Genomic DNA, 17977 nt, shown 5'->3' on the forward strand with positions numbered 1-17977 from the left:
GGATGAAGAGTCTTGAACCAGTCATGATGTGCTATATATATCACTATATTGACACGCTCTATGGTACCCATTATGGCATTGGATGCTCATATCACCCAGTACTTTGGTACGGGACAAAAAAAAAACTATATTATGGAAAGCAGGAAGTGAACAAATGTAAGAGTTAGTGATTGTAAAAGTACCAGATGGAGGGGTAGGATTTAATAAGCTTTGCTTCTTCCTACTCCTTTTGGACATGTGGAACTGGGAACTGATTATGGGATGCACTCAATTGGAATCTGATGCATGTTCAAATGAAATCAAACCATTACCATTACTATGCCGAAACTAGCTGTAAAAAAGTTATGTCTGGGTTCAAACAACCAAGAGGTTTTTGGTGTCCAAAGTGCGGTTGTCCCCTCGCTACTTTGCGTTTTTTATCGTCTATTTTCTTTTTTTAAAAAAATGAATTTTTTTTTTTTTACAATTTTAGAAAGTTTTCAGTTTTACAATGCAAAGTCAACAAGATGCAAAAAAATGTTGATTGGGGAATCTTGCCAAAGAAAGTCGGTGTTGGCGCCTATGAGAGCTACGAGATGGATGACCTTGAAGTTTCTTTGCCTCTGCTCTTGAGGCAAAGAAAGCGAAGCAATATTCGGGCTTGCAAGCAAAAAGCCCTTCAGCCAACACGCTCTGAGGGCATCCATGTTGTTTCTGATGTCTCGTAGGTAGTGACTGGGAAACGTAAAACTACCGTTATTGGCGTCCATACCCAAACAAATCATCGGATTTTTCTCCAAATCCACACTTTGGCCGGAGGTTTTGAAAACCTTTTGTTTTAGTACCAAATATCTTGGGCCAAATAGTGGAAAAATAACATAGTTTGATGAGATACCTGCCTATGTGTGGACAGGGCCTCTGTTTGTGAGTATTTCTGTCTAAGATGGCTACTATTATGTCTACTTTATTGGGTAATACTAGTGTGAAGGTGTTATTTCATGTCGACAGCGCTAATAATGGTGTAACCCCTATTTAGAAGGTGTTACGTAGGTTTTCTATGGTTTCAACTATGAAAATGACTCTAAAGAGTATAAACTAATTATGTGCCATCCAGCAGGGGGCAGCAATACTGGCATTAGTGTCTGCCCCTTGTTGATGCCAGTTGCCTCGGCAACCCACAGACATGTCAGAGTTGCACCAGGCGGCAGCAGCGGCAGACTTTGATCAGGTCGAGGAGCTTCTGAGGCAGAAGAAATGCGACCCCAACCAGAAGGACGTGGACTGGGGCAACAAGACACCTCTGCACTGGGCCGCAGCCAAAGGTTAGGACGGCATATGGATAAACCATCCGTACAGACTGGTACTCTTACTCGTCTACAGGAGACGTGGAAACGGCCAGGCTTCTCATCGACCACGGCGCCCGGCCCTGTCTGAGAACACAACTCGGGTGGACACCGGCCCACTTTGCAGCCGAGGCCGGGTCCCTGGCGGTGCTGAGGCTGCTGCATTCGGTCCACGCGCCCCTCCACAAGGACGACGCCAGCGGGGACCAGCCGGCGCGGATTGCCGAAATATACGGACACAAGGAGTGTGTTTTGTTCCTTAAGAGGTAACACGTCAACTTGGGAATCACGTTAGTGAAAGTGGTTTGAATGCAACGGAGTGTTTCTGTCGTAGGGCAGAGGTGGAGGCGAGGGCGTACCGAAAATGTGCCGCTGGGAAGGGAATACCAGTGGATGACGATGATGAGGAGTGGGAAGGGCAAAAAGGCAAAGATGAAGGAAAACAATAAACACAAGGTCAACACGTCAAGAGGTTTTTTTTTGTAACATACAGTACATACGTAGTTTACATGGGGGGGGGGGGTATCAGAAGTCCGTGGACCGTGACACAGTGTTAAAACAATTTAACAAAACTGGAAAAAATCAGTCTTACAGGAATGAAGTCAAAATATTAAGACATTAAATTTGTAATCTAAAATGGGAAATATAATTTTTGGAAAATTAGTTCATTAGGGAAACGGTTATTGTTGGAATGAAGTCAAAATGAAGACATGGAAATGCACAGTAATATAGTTGAAATGAGTGCATTTCTAAATAGTTGGAACAATTTAAAACTATTTTTAAAGAATATTTTTACAAAGATTATGTAAACATTGTTCTTCAATAATCTTCATAAATGTTATCATAATATTTTGTCTTCATTCCCACATTTTGACTTCCTTCCTGACCTTGTAAAGTTAGTGTTTTTCCATTTCTGCCCAACCTTTGCACCTTCTTTTAATATTAGTAATATTATATAATATAGTAATATTTCTCCTAACTTTCTGTGCAACCTAATGTCCCAAAAATTACAACTTGACTTTGGGTTTTTCATATTACCATTACCATTATGACCCCCTCACCCCCCCAATATTTTCACTTTATGACTTCCTGTTGTTCCTGTTGGTATTTTTCAGGGTGCCTAGAGAGGAACTGTGGTATTGTATGAAGAAGTCTGGAGTGACAGAGAAGTATGTTCAAGTGGTGCAGGACATGTATGAGGACTGGAAGACAGTAGGAACATGTGCTGGAGGTGGGACTGCATCAGGGTGTTGTGAATGAGAGGGACCCAAGTGGAAGAGTGAGGTTACGGGGAGAAGAGATACAGAAGGTGGAGAATTTGAAGTACTCGGGGTCAACAGTTCAGAACAATGGAGCTTGGAGAAGGATGGAACGGGTGGAGGACAGTGTCAGGCGTGATAGAAGAGTTTCAGCTAAAATGAAAGGAAAGCTATACAAAACTGTGGTGAGAGCAGCCATGTTGTTTGGTCTAGAGACAGGAAGCAGAACTGGAGGTAGCAGAGATGAGGATGCTGAGGTTCTCATTGGGAGTGACCAGGATGGATAGGATCAGGAAGGAGTACATCAGGGGGACATTAGATGTTAGAGATTTATGGACCAGACTGAGATGGTTGGGACATGTCCAGAGGAGAGATAGTCAATATACTGGTAGAAGGCGTAGAGGAGGACCAAAGAGGAGGTCTATGGATGTAATGGAGGACATGAGGGTGGATGGTGTGAGAGAGACAGATGCAGAAGACGGAGTTGGATGGAGGAGATTGGTAGGCTGGAATCCCACCAGTAGATGTTCCAAATGGTAGCGTATCATAATGAAATAGTGAGTTCAAGTACTACATAGAGTGAAAAAAATAAGTCATTTTAATTTTTCCATATCGCGCATTGATTGGACAATAAAAATAAGTAAGGCAGCAGATACAGGCACATGTAACAGTTGTAACATACAATCATCTTTTCATCTGCATACATATTCAAGTCATTCCCATTGCTGTGATGATGACATCCTAGCTGCGTAAATAGGCAGACAAACGTGACGCGTCATCACAATCTTTGGCTTGAAGCAAATATTACATTGACATTTTTTTTTTCCAGTGCAAAACCAGAGATGTTCTTAAACAGATGATTCATGCTCCACGTAAGTCGTGGCAGGAAGTAAACGCTCATGTGGTGCTTTGTCGTCCGTGCCGCTGAGGTCTTTATGCTCTGCTGGCTGCACGCTGCATACCTAAAACCGTATCAGAAGGTCACATGACCTGTCAAACCTGAATGGAAACGCTCGTTTAAGTCACCTCTGACCCCAAAATGTCAAACTTACAGGCTGCGGCGTAGCAGTCACACAGCACAGCTTCTTTGTCTGCAGCTTCCCCAGCAAAGGGTAGACGGTACCCGGAGCCACATCCTCCTCTCTGGTGTGACCTTTTCATCAACATTAAATATATTTCAACCTTATTTCAGTGGAGGAAAGTTTGGCTGCATGCTTTGAATGGGGAAAAGCAGTGCCATCTGGTGGACAGGGCTAAGAATGAAACACTGAAAACCAGGCGTGCAAATTCAAAGGTTTGTGTCAGGGCTGCACGGGCGACTAGTGGTTAGCGCTCAGGCCTCACAGCTGGGAGACCCGAGTTCAATTCCACCCTCGGCCATCTCTGTGTGGAGTTTGCATGTTCTCCCCGTGCATGCGTGGGTTTTCTCCGGGTACTCCGGTTTCCTCCCACATTCCAAAAACATGCTAGGTTAATTAGCCACTCCAAATTGTCCATAGGTATGAATGTGAGTGTGAATGGTTGTTTGTCTATATGTGCCCTGGGATTGGCTGGCCACCAGTCCAGGGTGTACCCCGCCTCTCGCCCCAAGACAGCTGGGATAGGCTCCAGCACCCCCGTGACCCTCGTGAGGATAAGCGGTAGAAAACAGAATGAATAAAATGAAGATATGAAGAGGGAAAAAAGTAATATTCTGTTGACAAAAAATCCCATCAAATTATGAGAATTTACAAAGATTATTTAAGAAGAAATTTGAAAAATATAAAGAGCTAATTTGATATAATGATGGGCTTTTTCACCTGAGATGCACTTTTGTTATATGCATATTTACAAAATATCCTTTCAATTGTTGTGAAATGTTGGGACCCCCCCCTTAAGAGGCGAGGCTGTGTAACCGTACCTAATGAAGTGTCCAGTGAGCGTACCTGTGAAGTAGCTGACGACCAGACCAGTCAGGATGACGACCCAGCAGTTGAAGCCGCTGTACCACATGTAGGACAGCGAATAAAACCCCCCCAGTCCAGACCACGCACGACTAAAGACGCAACGGAAGTCGTTAGTACTTGGAAATAAATGTCCACCGTGTACGTAAGCGGACTGATTACCTCAGTGTGACGTTCCCGATGCTGGAGGTGGCGTTGGGGGCCCCACAGTCCGGTGGCAGCGGCCGGGTGACCGTGCTCCCGATGCCGATCCAGAAGGCCACGGTCAGACCTGCCCCCATTCCTGCGATGGCACCCTGGTGACCAGCGTATATGATACGTTTTACATGACATGTATTTTTAAATAGCCATGTTTTTATAGCCGTTTGTTATCTTGTTGGCAGGATTACGCATCGGCGATCACATGGATTACCACGAGATGCGGTGGAGGAGGGGGTGCAGGGGTCAAGGACAAAATCATAACATTCCGGTGAAGATCTGAATAAAGCTGCAGAATCAAGGACGTAATGATTGCACAACTACCCATCATGCATGAGCAAAAGGTGAGAAGTGAATGTACAGAAATGAATATACTAAAGTATGGCCTTTTAAATGGAAAATCAGCAGTCATTTTTTAAGTATAAAGTCCAAATATTTGGAGGAAAAAGTGTTAATTTACAAAAGAATGAGGAACAATAACATCATTTTCATGGCATACTTCCTGCTTTGGCTATTGTCTCATCAAAGTGCGGTAATGGTGGCTTTAACCCTCCTCTTGTGTTTTACGTTTGAATGCATAAAAAGAATCCCCTAACATTTGTTTATTGCATCAAGGCTTTTTCGCTTTGTCAGGAAACTCTATTTCAACAAAATAAAACCAAAAAAACATTTTTACTACATTTTAAAATGGTCTGCTTGAAATGATGACCACTGTATTGTTCGGGTCGGTTTCCACCCGGTTAGAATAATATGACTATAAAGCAATATTTTGAGCCACAACTGAAATCATAAGTGTACAATTAGCCAACACGATGACAACCAGCTCCTCTTCTCATCATGGAAGCTTCAGGGGATTCTAATTTTGTTGCTGAAAACAATATGTTTTTCTACCTTTTCTTGACATGAATATACATGGGTCAAAATTGACCCCAGCACCATAGATGTTTCTTTAGTGATGAATACTAAAATGAGAAAAGAAATCAAAGTCATTGTTTTAAGAGATATGTTCTATATCCCTCAGTAATAGCCAGGTAACAAAAGAAGCTTCAATTTCTGAATATGATTCTTTTGAGGTTCATTTTAGCATTTTTGTAAATAGAAATGGAGGGGTATAGTGACAAAAAAAGGCCAAAAGTATTAAAAGCAACATTTTCATGGATGAGGAAGCCTAAGAAGGTAACCAAGACATGAGAAGCAAATTTGATGGTAACTTATTGTTTTTAGTGTATTTTATAGCTGATTTAATACACGGGTCAAAAGAAAGCCAACACAAGAGGAAGGTTAAAGGGCTTTAGACTCGTATTGGTCAATATAGTCCACATAATAAGAGTAAATAAGCCATCTGAGCCGTGAATAAAACTCCTGCTCATGTTTATCACAGTAATTGTGTTCCCTAGCGGACCTTAATGACAGATAGCGACATAGTTAACGTAGTAACAATAGGCTTTTCCAGCCATATCATAAAGCTGACAAGCATTTTTTTTTGGCCCTCTGGAAACAGTTTGGATACCCCTCCGTCTGTTTGGCTCTTTAGTTTGAACTCACAGTGGGGTTGGCCCAAGGGAAGAACATCCCCAGACAGAAGAGACCCAGATTTGGGCCACCAACCATTCCAAAGATCTTCAACGCCACCTGCAGAAGCAAGATGGCAACCGGTGTGATGGAAAAGTGCTGACAGGGTGGTGAGACGCGAGCTTACCTGCAGAACCGAGTCGCCCATCAGGTGAGTAAGACAGGCCATGGCCAAACACAGCAGCCCGTAGAACATAGCTGCACGGAGATGACCGCTCGTTAGGAGGCTTCAGTTACTCGACTTACGTACGTTTGATGCTGCCAGCTGACCTAAAGCTTTGGACAGCAGCGTGGCTCTGGTGTCCGACATGGCGGGGCAGTGCGGCTTGACCAGGTCCTCCATGGTCACCGTGGCCAAGGAGTTGAAGGCAGACGAGATGGTGCTGGGGGGAGAACGAGTTAGAATTCCTTCAAGGCACTTTTTCCAAAACTGGACACGTGTATGTTAATAATAATGTTTTATTATTACTGCAAGTTTTGTACTTTTGTTAAATTACTGCTGTTATTTTTCTACTTTTTCCTTTTTCCTCTTTTAACCGACTTAACTACAACCTCATTTTCCAAACTCCAAACTAAAATTATGTGATTTTTCCTCATATTGCATTCATGTGAAATGATAACTTTTTGGACTTTATTATGGAAAAATGGTAAAAACTCCGGATTTTTAGGTTTTTATTATTATTTATTTTATATATTATTTTTTTGTTAAATTAAAAGAAAGTGTAGGTATAAAATGTATAGGTACATGTATGGTATGCTGTACTTTTTACCTGCATTGCCACATATTTCTTATGAATTATCATACATTTCTCGAGACAATGCGTGAACATATCAGCCTGTCCTAAAGTTGTTGTTGTGCTGACCAACCTGAGAGCGGCACTGAATAAACAAGCCACAAAGAGTCCAGGCAGTCCTGGAAGATCTCGCAGCATGTCCATCACAAAGTGAATCACTACCTGTGCAAAAAAACAGTACGTTAAAGGGCACCTAAGATGCTTTTTCTACTTTTCTGACCTATAAATGTAGTTGGAATGTTGTATTCTGGTGTTAAACCATGCCAACGTTCCACATCATCAGGTTTGCACATTTGGAAGTGAGCTCCGGAAGAACTTTGGGATGGCTCAAAACGCTCCTTTTTTCTAACTCCATCTCCCTGCGATGTCACAGTGAGTCAGACTTCCTTATACGGGCGTGTCTAGGTACAAGCTGAGTGGGACCATCAGCCATGAGTCGGGGTGTCATAAATATGGAACCTACCAAAAGAAAGATTACACTCGTCTTTCGTCAGAATTTTTTTTTTCTTTGTTCCTTTTTCTATTGGGTAGAACATGGTAACGGTAATGGTAATAGTAATGGTAATGGTTTAATTTCATTTGAACATGCATCAGATTCCAATTGAGTGCATCCCATAATCAGTTCCCAGTTCCACATGTCCAAAAGGAGTAGGAAGAAGCAAAGCTTATTAAATCCTACCCCTCCATCTGGTACTTTTACAATCACTAACTCTTACATTTGTTCACTTCCTGCTTTCCATAATATAGTTTTTTTTGTCCCATACCAAAGTACTGGGTGATATGAGCATCCAATGCCATAATGGGTACCATAGTGCGTGTCAATATAGTGATATATATAGCACATCATGACTGGTTCAAGACTCTTCATCCTTGGATTTAGCAAACATCAACTGCTTGTATTGTTTCTTGAATTGGCTCATCGTTGTGCATTGTTTGATTTCCTTACTCAATCCATTCCATAGTTTGATTCCACATACTGAAATGCTATGGCTAGCATAACGTAGTCCTAGCATAGAAGTGTTTCAAATGTACTTCTTCCCTGAGATCATATTTCTCCTCTCTTGTAGAGAAGTATTGGATGACATTTTTAGCTAATTGCTTATTTTTAGCCTTATGCATTATATTAGCTGTTTGAAGATTAACTATATATATATATATATACATATACATATACATATACATATACATATACATAGGTAAGTTTCAGGAAAATATCAGCTCTCGACTAAAAAGCTTTGCTTCTTCCTACTCCTTTTGCACATGTGGAACTGGGAACTGATTATGGGATGCACTCAATTGGAATCTGATGCATGTTCAAATGAAATGAAACCATTACCATTGGGAAAAAAAGTAGAAACATTTCAAGCATAACTTTGACACAAATATTTTTTGCTTTTGTGACAGCTGGAATATCTAAATGATACCGACGTAACACAAAAAGGGGTTGTCTTACATCAAAATAATTTCTTTACCGATGTAACGCCACAAAAAGTTTGCAGCTTTCCCATTTGGAACTGAACTATATAACCTCAGAGCGCTTATCAAAAATGTTGTTGGGATTGATCGTTGGGCTTTATGAAAACATCAATGCATCACGTATGACCTCACAAAAAAGTTAATCACATCCTCCTCACGATACGGTCACGCGGATGCGTGTATGATTTCCTCCAAAGTGGCAGGAAGAGGTCTCACTCTGTGCATTGCGTCCAGCCCCTTGGCACTTTTGTTCAATAGAATAACGGCATGAGCGGAGTGAGACCATTTGTCAGTCATACAGTCAGTGGGGGGAGGCGGGGACGCTAGCATACACAGAGTGCAAGGTAGTAGCAATGAAATGAGTAGATTGTCATTATTTTTTTTTGTAATTTGTTCGGCAGTCACTGAACACGCCACAGTGAAACTAACTTTCTCCCACTCTGCCACAGACTCATCAATGCGGCAAATCAAAAGACCTTTCTTCTCCAAAAGGGTCTCCCGTGGATTTGTCCATGCTGCTTCAGCAGACGATTCTGTTCTTATTGGCCAATTCCGTGATTCCGATAAAGCAGAAAGGCCAATTGGACAGTGTATCATGAATGCACAGTCAGCCCTTGAAGCTCACCACGTCCCGCGAGGAGGCGTCCGGCCCGTCCAAGTGTTCCTCTCCACTGTAACGTGCAAACATGACCAGGCCCATCACGCAGCTCAGAGCCAGAGCCAGCTGCAAGGAGGGAAACGCCATGTAGCAAGACCTGCAGACAAGTAGCGCACGTCAACATCACGTCGTCGACTTGCACTTGGTTTGGCTCCGAGCCTCCAACCTGACGGCCTCGTCCTCTGTGCGAGCGCTGAGGTATCTTTGGACCTGGGCCTGGTTCACGCCGTACAGGGACAGCATCAGGAAGACCCCGCCGACGCCCAGAGTCCAGAAGGTGTGTCTCTCCGTAGGGTCCGGGTTTAGGCTAAACACCCGACAGACCATTCAGGTATAAATAGAACAATGTCTTATTGTTCTAATGTTATTGTGGCTGTAATTTGACTGTCATTTTTCATGCATTATAAAGATATAAAAACAGATACAATGAGACACTAACTAATGTACGTAATGGGACACACCTATTCCGCCTATTAAAATGCCTCCGTCAAGGTTTTCTAACAGGTACATTCATTCATTCATTTTCTACCGCTTTTTCCTCACGAGGGGGTGCTGGAGCCTATCCCAGCTGTCTTGGGGCGAGAGGCGGGGTACACCCTGGACTGGTGGCCAGCCAATCCCAGGGCACAAACAACCATTCACACTCACATTCATACCTATGGACAATTTGGAGTGGCTAATTAACCTAGCATGTTTTTGGAATGTGGGAGGAAACCGGAGTACCCGGAGGAAAACTATAAACCATGTTTTGTCCCTTTTATGATCAGATATGAAACCCCAATGCTATTCTGTCTGAACTCACTCCAGACCCGAGATGCGGTTTCCCTCCCAGGCTTTCCTCCACACATGAGAAACTCCTCCGGTTTGTTGTATCCCCACGACGATGACGGCCAGCTGCCCGGCGAACATCACGGCGGTCTGGAAGACGTCGGTCCAAATGACGGCCTTCAAACCACCCTGTCAAGGTAGCAGACACCTTTTTCACCAATCAATGGAACATCATTAACCATCTCGGACACAAATACCTTTTCATGCAACAGCAGCCAGCCATAGTATTTGCAATGCTATTTTTAAATGGTAGCAAGACTTGGTTCCTGAAGCCAGAGACTCTCGTGATATACGTACGTAGTGATATCATGATCCCGTAGCCTAAGCATTAGCAATGTGGTGTAAACAAATAATAAAGTGTCAAACTGGATATAGGGGTGTTATTTAGTGGCTACAAGGCTCTGATCATGGCAAAACTTTAGAAAGTCCAACAGATGGTGGCCAGCCAATCCCAGGGCACATATAGACAAACAACCATTCACACTCACATTCATACCTATGGGCAATTTGGAGTGGCCAATTAACCTAGCATGTTTTTGGAATGTGGGAGGAAACCGGAGTACCCGGAGAAAACCCACGCATGCTGTGAAGTCTGCGCGCTAACCACTAGACTGCCGTGCCGCCGTTATCGTATGTGAATTAGTCCAATCAGGCTGCAAAAATGTGAAATGAGAAAAGCTGCAGTTTGTCATATGAAAAAGTGTTAGGAAGTCTTTTGTCGCGTCCTGTCGCTTAAGAAGCAAAATGGCCATCTTGTATTTCTTACCATGGTCGTGTACAAGGTGCACACCAGCCCCGTGACCACCACTACCACCCACAGGTCAAATCCAGTCACTAAACGGGAGGAAATGATGCATTAGTATAGTAGAGTATAGCACATCACACAGCTGGTGGTGATGTTTTTACAGTACCTGCATTGAGTGCCAAGGCAGGAGTATACATGCACACCCCCATGTAGATAACCTGAGCAGGGCGACAACACGGTGTCCTAAATGTTTCTAGCCCCTGGAAGCCAATATTTGTGTCTCACCTACCATCTGAAAGATGAAGGTCAGCGTTCCACAGATGCGGACGGTTTTATTGAAGCGCAGTTCGAGGTACTGTAAATGGACGACACGTTACACTAAGCATTTATCATTCAAAGATGGACGCACATCCAGAAACCTCCCGCACTACACCTGGTAGGCGCTGGAGATGCGGAGCCTGTACAAGACCGGTATGAAAACCCGAGCCGGGATGAGGAGGCCGAGGATGTAAGCGCAGCCGATGAACCAGTACTGCGTCCCGTGCGCGTAGATCTCCGCCGGTACGCCGATGATGGCCACGGCAGACTGGAAGGAGGCGATGAGTGACAGGGAAACGGGAAGACAGCGCATGCTGCGGCCCGCCATCAGGAACTCCTGCGTGGTGCGCTGGCGCCCGCCAGACAGCGCGTAGTACAACCCGATGGCCATGGAGGCGGCCAGGAGCACGGCAAATATCACGTAGTCAGCTACTGTAAAGTGATTGGACGGGTCCATCTCGAGCGCAGTGTCAGAAGGTTCTGGCCCCCTCCCAGGCACCAGACGGGTAGGGAAGATTCTTGGATGCCAGCATCCGTCAGCAGCCACCTTGGGAGCAGAAGATTTCCTTATATGGGCGTGGCTGTAAGCCAGATAAACTCTCTGCCCTCCCCCAAGCTCTGCTTCTAAAATGCTAAAGCTAGTTAGCGTTGAGATACGTCTCGAAGTAACCTCTTTTCTTGTCCAGTCTCTACTTCTATGGCTGGATGTTAAAGCTCACGTTTTAAAACGATACATCGACCTTTATTTTCAACTCCTATGAAGTTGGCTTTGCAGCTAGAGGCAACAACAGCGAAGCGGGCGTGTCTGGAGGCCGGTGTGGGTGGGGTGGAATATATTATAACCATATGACCATTTTCGTGGGAAATACAGCTGAATAGGTGCAGATTCTGGAAGATCTAAAAGCTCTGTGTGCTGGTTATGGTGTGTAGCTGCTCTATAGGATTCCACAAGTCAATACAAAGGGCCCAAAATTGAGCATCATACTGTAGGTCCCCCTTTAAGAAAAAAACTGCATTCCAGCTTTGTGCTACAGGTGAAATGCTTCCAAATGTTTCCTCATATTATGAGTTTTGTCTTGTAAAATTGCTATATTTTTATCCATCATTCAATGATGACTTTTTTTCTCTATTTGACTATTTTCAAAATTTTTTTTTTTACAATGTTCTATTTAATTTAAACTTTAAATCTTGTAATTATGGTTTTATTCCCATAATATTTTGACTTTATTGTAATGATATTTTACCCCACTCTAATTTTTGAAAAAATACAACTTTATTCTTTTTGTTTCTCATATATTATATCTTTTTTTTTTAATCATCATTATGCTACTAAAATAACATTTGTCAAAATGAGATTTTTGTAAAATTACAACTTTATTCTCATAACATTTATTTTCTCCATTTCCGCTTTTAAAAAATTACAACTTTATTCCTTTTTTATGACTTTTTCCTCATTAAATACTGCTGATTTTCCAAATTTTGTTAGTTCTTGTTAAATTTTATTTTTAGGGCCAATACCGTCTGTCTTCTTTCATGGGAAAAACACATTATTCATATGTCAATAAATATACTGTATACATATACTTCTATACTGTAAACGGTCATTTTAAAAGATAGAACTTTTTTGCCATCCGTGAGAAAGTAGGAAGTTATCTCCGATAATACAGCGGTGACTTTGAAGTGTTTTAAACCTGATATTCTCAATTACTTTAATTCTAATTCACTAGAAAAAACAATGTCAGAGGTGACGTAATGGTGACAGGAATGTGGTAAAAGGTGAACAAAACAGGTTAAGTTACATAAACACTCACCTGTCCAACTCGTCGTCGTCCGGGTGACCGCCACCGCCGCCATGCTGATCACCGGGAGGCGTTCAAGAGCCCTACGAACGTTTTAAACGTGTTCAGCAAACCACCGCCGTCGGTACAATTCGATGACGGATTGACGTTTTAAGACAACCCTCACGTGATTTGTTAATCGTATCATTTAATGCGCAGTCCTCTGCTTTCACATGACAGCAATGTTTACGAAGGTCTTCCGGGTAGGGATGGGCGGATCGATCCAAATGGCAATACCAAGGACGGTATCAGTTTTAGACCGATACTAGTGTGATATCAAGTATTTCGCTAATCATGCTGTTAATCATAAGATATCAGGAAAAAGCCGAAAGAAAGAAACAAACTAATCACGTTACATTCATGATGCTTCTTGTTAGTCATTTTGACTGAAAAAGATTCGAATGGAAACCAATTGAAGTTTATTTCGCACTATTGGCTATTGGTTATTTTGCTTTGATAATAATTATATTGTAGTGCTAAGTTACCGATACATAATTCACCCCGGAACGATTGATCGGAGAGTAGTTGCCACCCGGAGGGGTGGGCGCGAGGGAGAGGGGTTTTTCCTCTTCCTGTGGTGGTTGCAAAGCGTACGGTTATGTGCAAGTTAATGTTTGTGAGAAGAATAAAGTTTTCTCCCAAGTTCTTAGGCGCTTCAATATTTACATTGTTTAGACGTATTGTTGAAAAAATAACGTGTTTTATTCTGATTCTAATAAGATCAAAAAAGGTTGGTACATTTTTAAGTATCGGCATCTGAAATATTGGCTATGCACTTACTTGGTATCGAATTGTCACCGGAATTGACAGTATTGCCCACTTCCGGTTTTTTGTCGAGGTGGGAGGGAGGTAGATTTTTCCTGGGTTGACGACAAACAGCCGCCAAAATCAAACATTTGTCAGCGGAGCGGCGACAAAGATTCATCATCCGGGGAACGTTTGTCATCCAAAATCAAGATATCGACTTGTTACAGGATGGAAGCGCCGGGAGGTAACATTGTAGCGGCAAATTAGCCGTTAGCTTATCTTTTGCAAACTGCTAACACTAGCTCGTCCGCACGTCACCGACGCTTTGTTCGTAATATGGCGAATAACTTGACTTCGGTAGGTGTTCTAAGTCAGCTGTGTGCCCTGGAGGTGAAGGCGAGGAGCCGGAAAGCTCAACCCAGGCAGCGGAGTCGAGTGAAGGAGCTGAGGGCCCGAGTGGTGGCGCTGACTGCCCAGAGAGACCTGCTGAGGGCGGACATCCAGGCACTCAAGGTGGGAATGTGGCACTGATGTTTGCACTTCTGCCGTCAAATTCCGGCCTGTCGCGGCTCATTTGTTGTTGCTTTGCTCCATATGTAGCAATATATAGCAAAAACCACAAAGCTCTTATTCATGACTTCATAGCGGAAAGCGGCTTCTTTATCGGGGTGTTTTTCCAGCGAGGGCCACATAATGACAAATAAAAGGATGCAACTTTGACACTTAGATTATATTATATTATAGTTTATTATGTTTATTATATATTTTTTAATGTTTACTTTTTTTTTAAAGCAACACATTCAATAAAAAAATATCTCCGCTCTTTGACATCTACTTGGTTACCAATTTTTTAAATGTTCCAAATATTACAACTTTCTTTTTCGTTTCAACTTTTCCTCTCCTAATTATGACTTTATTTTCATAATATTTAGATTTTATTCTCCGGATGTAACTTTTCCCTAACCTAATTTTCTCATGTTATGTTTTAAAAATATACTTTTTTCAAATATTTCAACTCCATGCCTCCTAAAATGCCGTTTTTTTGGAACATATTACAAGTTTATTCTCATACAACTGCAGCTTTTGTCTTGTTAGAATACAACTTTCTTTCCTTAATATTTTGACTTTCCAACTATTTCAGCTGTGTACTTGTAAATGTTGTTCTTGTAATATTTTGACTTAATTTTCATAATATTACAACTTTTTCATGAGCACAATGTTCCGAAAGTTACGACTTTAGCCTGGTGTAGTTGTTGCTTTAAATCTCCACTAGTAAGCATCATTGGTATTTGTTAGGAAAGGCATCCGGAATAGAAAGACTCCATTATCAAGAAAAAGCTGACCTCTCTTGATTTAATAAGATTTGCTTCTTCCTACTCCTTTTGGACATGTGGAACTGGGAACTGATTATGGGATGCACTCAATTGGAGTCTGATGCATGTTCACATGAAATGAAACCATTACCATATAGCCATAGAACAGTGGTTCCCATACTTTTTACAGTCGCGTCCCCCTTCAGACATTGAACCTGAAGCCATTTTGCTAGTTTTGATCCTGCTTGTTGAGCATGAAGTGTCAATTTTCTGACTGGAATCTTTCCATGGTGTCCCAACTCTAAAAGAAGCACTAGCCCCCTTCGTAATGGTATCAAAAAAAACACCCAATCATCAATAAAGCCTCATTTTCCGATCTCCATTCACAGTGCCAGCTTTTCACCGTTTCACCGTATTTTAGATGTTTGCGGAAGTGTGTTTCATCCATCCATGACACATAAAAAGACTGTTTCAATGATGACGATTGTTTCCTCCTGCTCAGGATATTCAGAAGCGCAGGACGCGGCTGGAAGAGCGAGGCGATGGTGATGAGGACGGAACAGAGTCTGAGGATCCCGAGAAGTCCCAACTTCTGCAGCTGATGGCCAGGCAAACCCAACTGAAGGAGCTTCTGCACGCTCATCACGTGATCGGTGCGTCACGTTCTCCATCTCCTTGGCTCTAGGGTGACCCCCCAAAACACTAAAACTGACCTTCATGACGTCCCCAGGAGGCTATGACGTTGTGCAAACCCGCCAGGGCAAAGGCATGTGCGTGACGCTGACGACGGCCTACGAGGGCACGTACTTGGACTCCTTCAACCTGGAGATAGAGCTGAAGCCGACGCTGAGGATCAGTCGCCACAACGTGCCCCCGTTTATTCCCCTGAGCGGCCTCGGTGACTTGCAGGCTGACATCAGGGGCTTCCTGGACACGCTCGGGACACATTTGAACGCCTTCGCCGGACGCAAGCATCAGCTGAGGCTTGTTAAGGTGACACCCTCTTTGGCTATTTGAACCGCAAGTCTTTCCACCTCCATCTTAGCGTGATGTTGGCGTGTTGGCAGGAGCTGCACACGTCCATCCAGGTGATGGAGAGCAATGTGTTGTGTTCCATTCTGGTGCTGATGCTGACCGTGCCCACAAAGACCATGGCCGTGCTCTGCTCCATGGACTACACGGACCACGCAAGATGTCTGCCCACACGCGTCTGCTTCCACTGCCAAGGTGCCACGCTTTTATTGAAATATCTTACCTAACTAGTTGGATGTTTTGTCATGATACGTTCTTTTCATTTCATACAATTGATTTACTCAGATATTTCTTCAAATATGAGCTATTTGTTTTCTGACATTTACTTTTTTAGTTGGCAACTATTTTGGGATGAAATGTTTATTTCATTGAAAGCTACTTCCTCTGTTATGAGATTTATTTGGGAGCTATTTATTCCAATATTATGTCATTTTAAGGTATGCATTCAGTTAGATATGATATACTTCATTATGAGCTATTTAGTTGGGAAAAAACAAATTTCACAACAAAATAGCTCCTAACTATCTCATAACAAAATAAATCTCTCTCCTAACTAATTAAGTAAAAATTAAATATTTCATGATAGCTCATAAATAAATAAATACAAATAATTTGTATTTTGTATTTATTTAGTTATGAGCTATTATGAAATTATGAGAGCCATACCATAATTTTTCACGTAGAAAACACGTGATATGTATTTTTAAGCAAGACCAACAAGTTTAGAATATAAGTTTCTGAGTTTGTTCTTTTTAATAAAGCCAATTAGGTAACTAATTCAATAAAAATTAAATATTTTTATTATGTTATATTATATTATATTATGAAATATTTTTCATTTAGTTGCTTATGGAGGAGATATTTATTCTTCAGAATTGTCATTTAGAATTAGCATTTATTGATAAACCAGAATGTACATTTTACCCAAATTCACCCGGCAACTACTCGGATAAGTCACGTATCAAAGAAAAGTAATCACTTTTGCACCACAGGACAAAGAATTGAGTATCTTTTGTACTGAACATATGAAATCCATGTATCAATACTTAAAATACATGCCGGTTGCTAACACATGTGTTGAATATTCTGAATATGAACACAATATTCATCACAATGTTATTTTCCCTCACACTGTTTTACAGACGAGGAGCTTCCGGATTCTCCCAAGTGGAAAAACAACACCAGCCTCCTCATGGAGACTCCGGTCCACAAAGCTTTGGCCACCATGAAGATGATGGGCCATATTGTTTAGTTAGCGCAGCCACCCAGTGCATTGGTGATAATAAAATATTCTGTTGACTCCTCTAAATAGGTTTCTCCATCATTTCCATTTGGTTCTTGTACTCCAGCTGCTGGATGAAGTCCATCACCTTCTGGTGCAAACTCTCCCTCTGGAGGATCTTCAGCTTCTCAATCTGCTCTCTGGCTTTCCTCTGTCGCTTTGCTGCTTCTCTTTCCGAGATGGAGTCGATAGCGGCGATGCTCTTCATCTGCAGGAAGGACAAACTCCTCTGCATGTGGCCCGGCGGTGCCGACACAGAGCGGTTGTGCTCATCCTCCTCCCGGCGCGGCGGCTCGTTGAAAGCGGATCTCCGACCCTTAGCGGTGCGAGCGTGCGCCTCGGTATTGACGCGCTCCACTATTTCTTTCATGGCGATGTTGACGGTGGCCTTGGGCTCGCAGGCCTTCAGCATCACGACCCTCCCGCGTTCGCTCGACAGCCAGCGGCGTCGTTGTTGGAGCATTCTGCGCGTGTACCTGAACTGTTTCTCCAGCAGGTCCAGGTTCAGCTGGAGGTCTCGCTCGTCCGACGGCTTCAGCGCCCTTGGCTCTCGCAGGAGCGCGGGGCGTTTGTGCCGTAGGTCCATGGGTCTTTGCACGGAGATCTGCAGTGTTTGCTGCTATGGTGCCCGCTGCGTAACGTAAGACGCTAT

General features: G+C 42.8%; 3 protein-coding genes across 5 annotated transcripts; 2 read left to right on the plus strand and 1 right to left on the minus strand.

The window, feature by feature from the left end:
- Positions 1–309: 309 nt before the first annotated feature.
- Positions 310–12370, plus strand: LOC131106714 (ankyrin repeat domain-containing protein 66). 2 transcript variants are annotated; one of them, XR_013630413.1, is made up of 8 exons: positions 310–1301; positions 1360–1588; positions 1657–1778; positions 2438–5066; positions 6257–6445; positions 7372–7460; positions 9014–9499; positions 10030–12370. XR_013630413.1 is itself a non-coding variant. In XM_078799164.1 (3 exons), the coding sequence occupies exons 1-3, from the start codon at positions 1163–1165 to the stop codon at positions 1769–1771; spliced, it is 483 nt and encodes a 160-aa protein (XP_078655290.1). In that variant the 5' UTR covers positions 310–1162; the 3' UTR covers positions 1772–1810. The 2 variants fall into 2 exon arrangements, 1 of the variants encoding a protein (XP_078655290.1); XM_078799164.1 differs by lacking the exons at positions 2438–5066; positions 6257–6445; positions 7372–7460; positions 9014–9499; positions 10030–12370 and having other exon boundaries at positions 1657–1810.
- Positions 3162–13176, minus strand: slc5a6b (solute carrier family 5 member 6). 2 transcript variants are annotated; one of them, XM_058056031.2, is made up of 16 exons: positions 12925–13172; positions 11229–11660; positions 11085–11150; positions 10962–11013; positions 10817–10884; positions 10025–10179; positions 9389–9529; positions 9190–9319; positions 7162–7250; positions 6565–6677; positions 6422–6492; positions 6268–6354; positions 4687–4820; positions 4507–4616; positions 3634–3734; positions 3162–3543 (listed from the first exon to the last, which is right to left on the minus strand). In XM_058056031.2, exons 2-16 carry the CDS (start codon positions 11568–11570, stop codon positions 3430–3432), a joined length of 1773 nt encoding a protein of 590 aa, XP_057912014.2. In that variant the 5' UTR covers positions 11571–11660; positions 12925–13172; the 3' UTR covers positions 3162–3429. The 2 variants fall into 2 exon arrangements, with proteins under 2 accessions (XP_057912014.2, XP_078655289.1); XM_078799163.1 differs by lacking the exons at positions 3162–3543; positions 3634–3734; positions 4507–4616; positions 4687–4820 and adding an exon at positions 5472–5684 and having other exon boundaries at positions 6268–6492; positions 12925–13176.
- Positions 13177–13706: 530 nt separating this feature from the next.
- Positions 13707–17369, plus strand: cenpo (centromere protein O). The gene is made up of 6 exons (XM_058056034.2): positions 13707–13942; positions 14060–14211; positions 15514–15664; positions 15742–16004; positions 16079–16238; positions 17186–17369. Exons 1-6 carry the CDS (start codon positions 13927–13929, stop codon positions 17293–17295), a joined length of 852 nt encoding a protein of 283 aa, XP_057912017.2. The 5' UTR covers positions 13707–13926; the 3' UTR covers positions 17296–17369.
- Positions 17370–17977: the final 608 nt, after the last annotated feature.

Source organism: Doryrhamphus excisus, linkage group LG19 (genome assembly GCF_037039965.1).
Source record: "Doryrhamphus excisus strain RoL-2023G ecotype Guam linkage group LG19, RoL_Dexc_Guam_v1.1, whole genome shotgun sequence".
NCBI lineage: Eukaryota > Metazoa > Chordata > Actinopteri > Syngnathiformes > Syngnathidae > Doryrhamphus > Doryrhamphus excisus.

Bases quoted from the DNA above. Each gene is read 5' to 3' on its own strand.
- LOC131106714 (XM_078799164.1), top strand. From the start codon at position 1,163: ATGTCAGAGTTGCACCAGGCGGCAGCAGCGGCAGACTTTGATCAGGTC. The intron at 1,302-1,359 runs GTTAGGACGGCA...ACTCGTCTACAG, and splicing joins GCACTGGGCCGCAGCCAAAG to GAGACGTGGAAACGGCCAGG. The intron at 1,589-1,656 runs GTAACACGTCAA...TTTCTGTCGTAG, and splicing joins TGTGTTTTGTTCCTTAAGAG to GGCAGAGGTGGAGGCGAGGG.
- slc5a6b (XM_058056031.2), bottom strand. From the start codon at position 11,570: ATGGACCCGTCCAATCACTTTACAGTAGCTGACTACGTGATATTTGCC. The intron at 11,151-11,228 runs GTGTAGTGCGGG...GTCCATTTACAG, and splicing joins GCATCTCCAGCGCCTACCAG to TACCTCGAACTGCGCTTCAA. The intron at 3,544-3,633 runs GTAAGTTTGACA...ATACGGTTTTAG, and splicing joins TGACTGCTACGCCGCAGCCT to GTATGCAGCGTGCAGCCAGC.
- cenpo (XM_058056034.2), top strand. The intron at 14,212-15,513 runs GTGGGAATGTGG...CCTCCTGCTCAG, and splicing joins CGGACATCCAGGCACTCAAG to GATATTCAGAAGCGCAGGAC. The intron at 16,005-16,078 runs GTGACACCCTCT...GCGTGTTGGCAG, and splicing joins ATCAGCTGAGGCTTGTTAAG to GAGCTGCACACGTCCATCCA.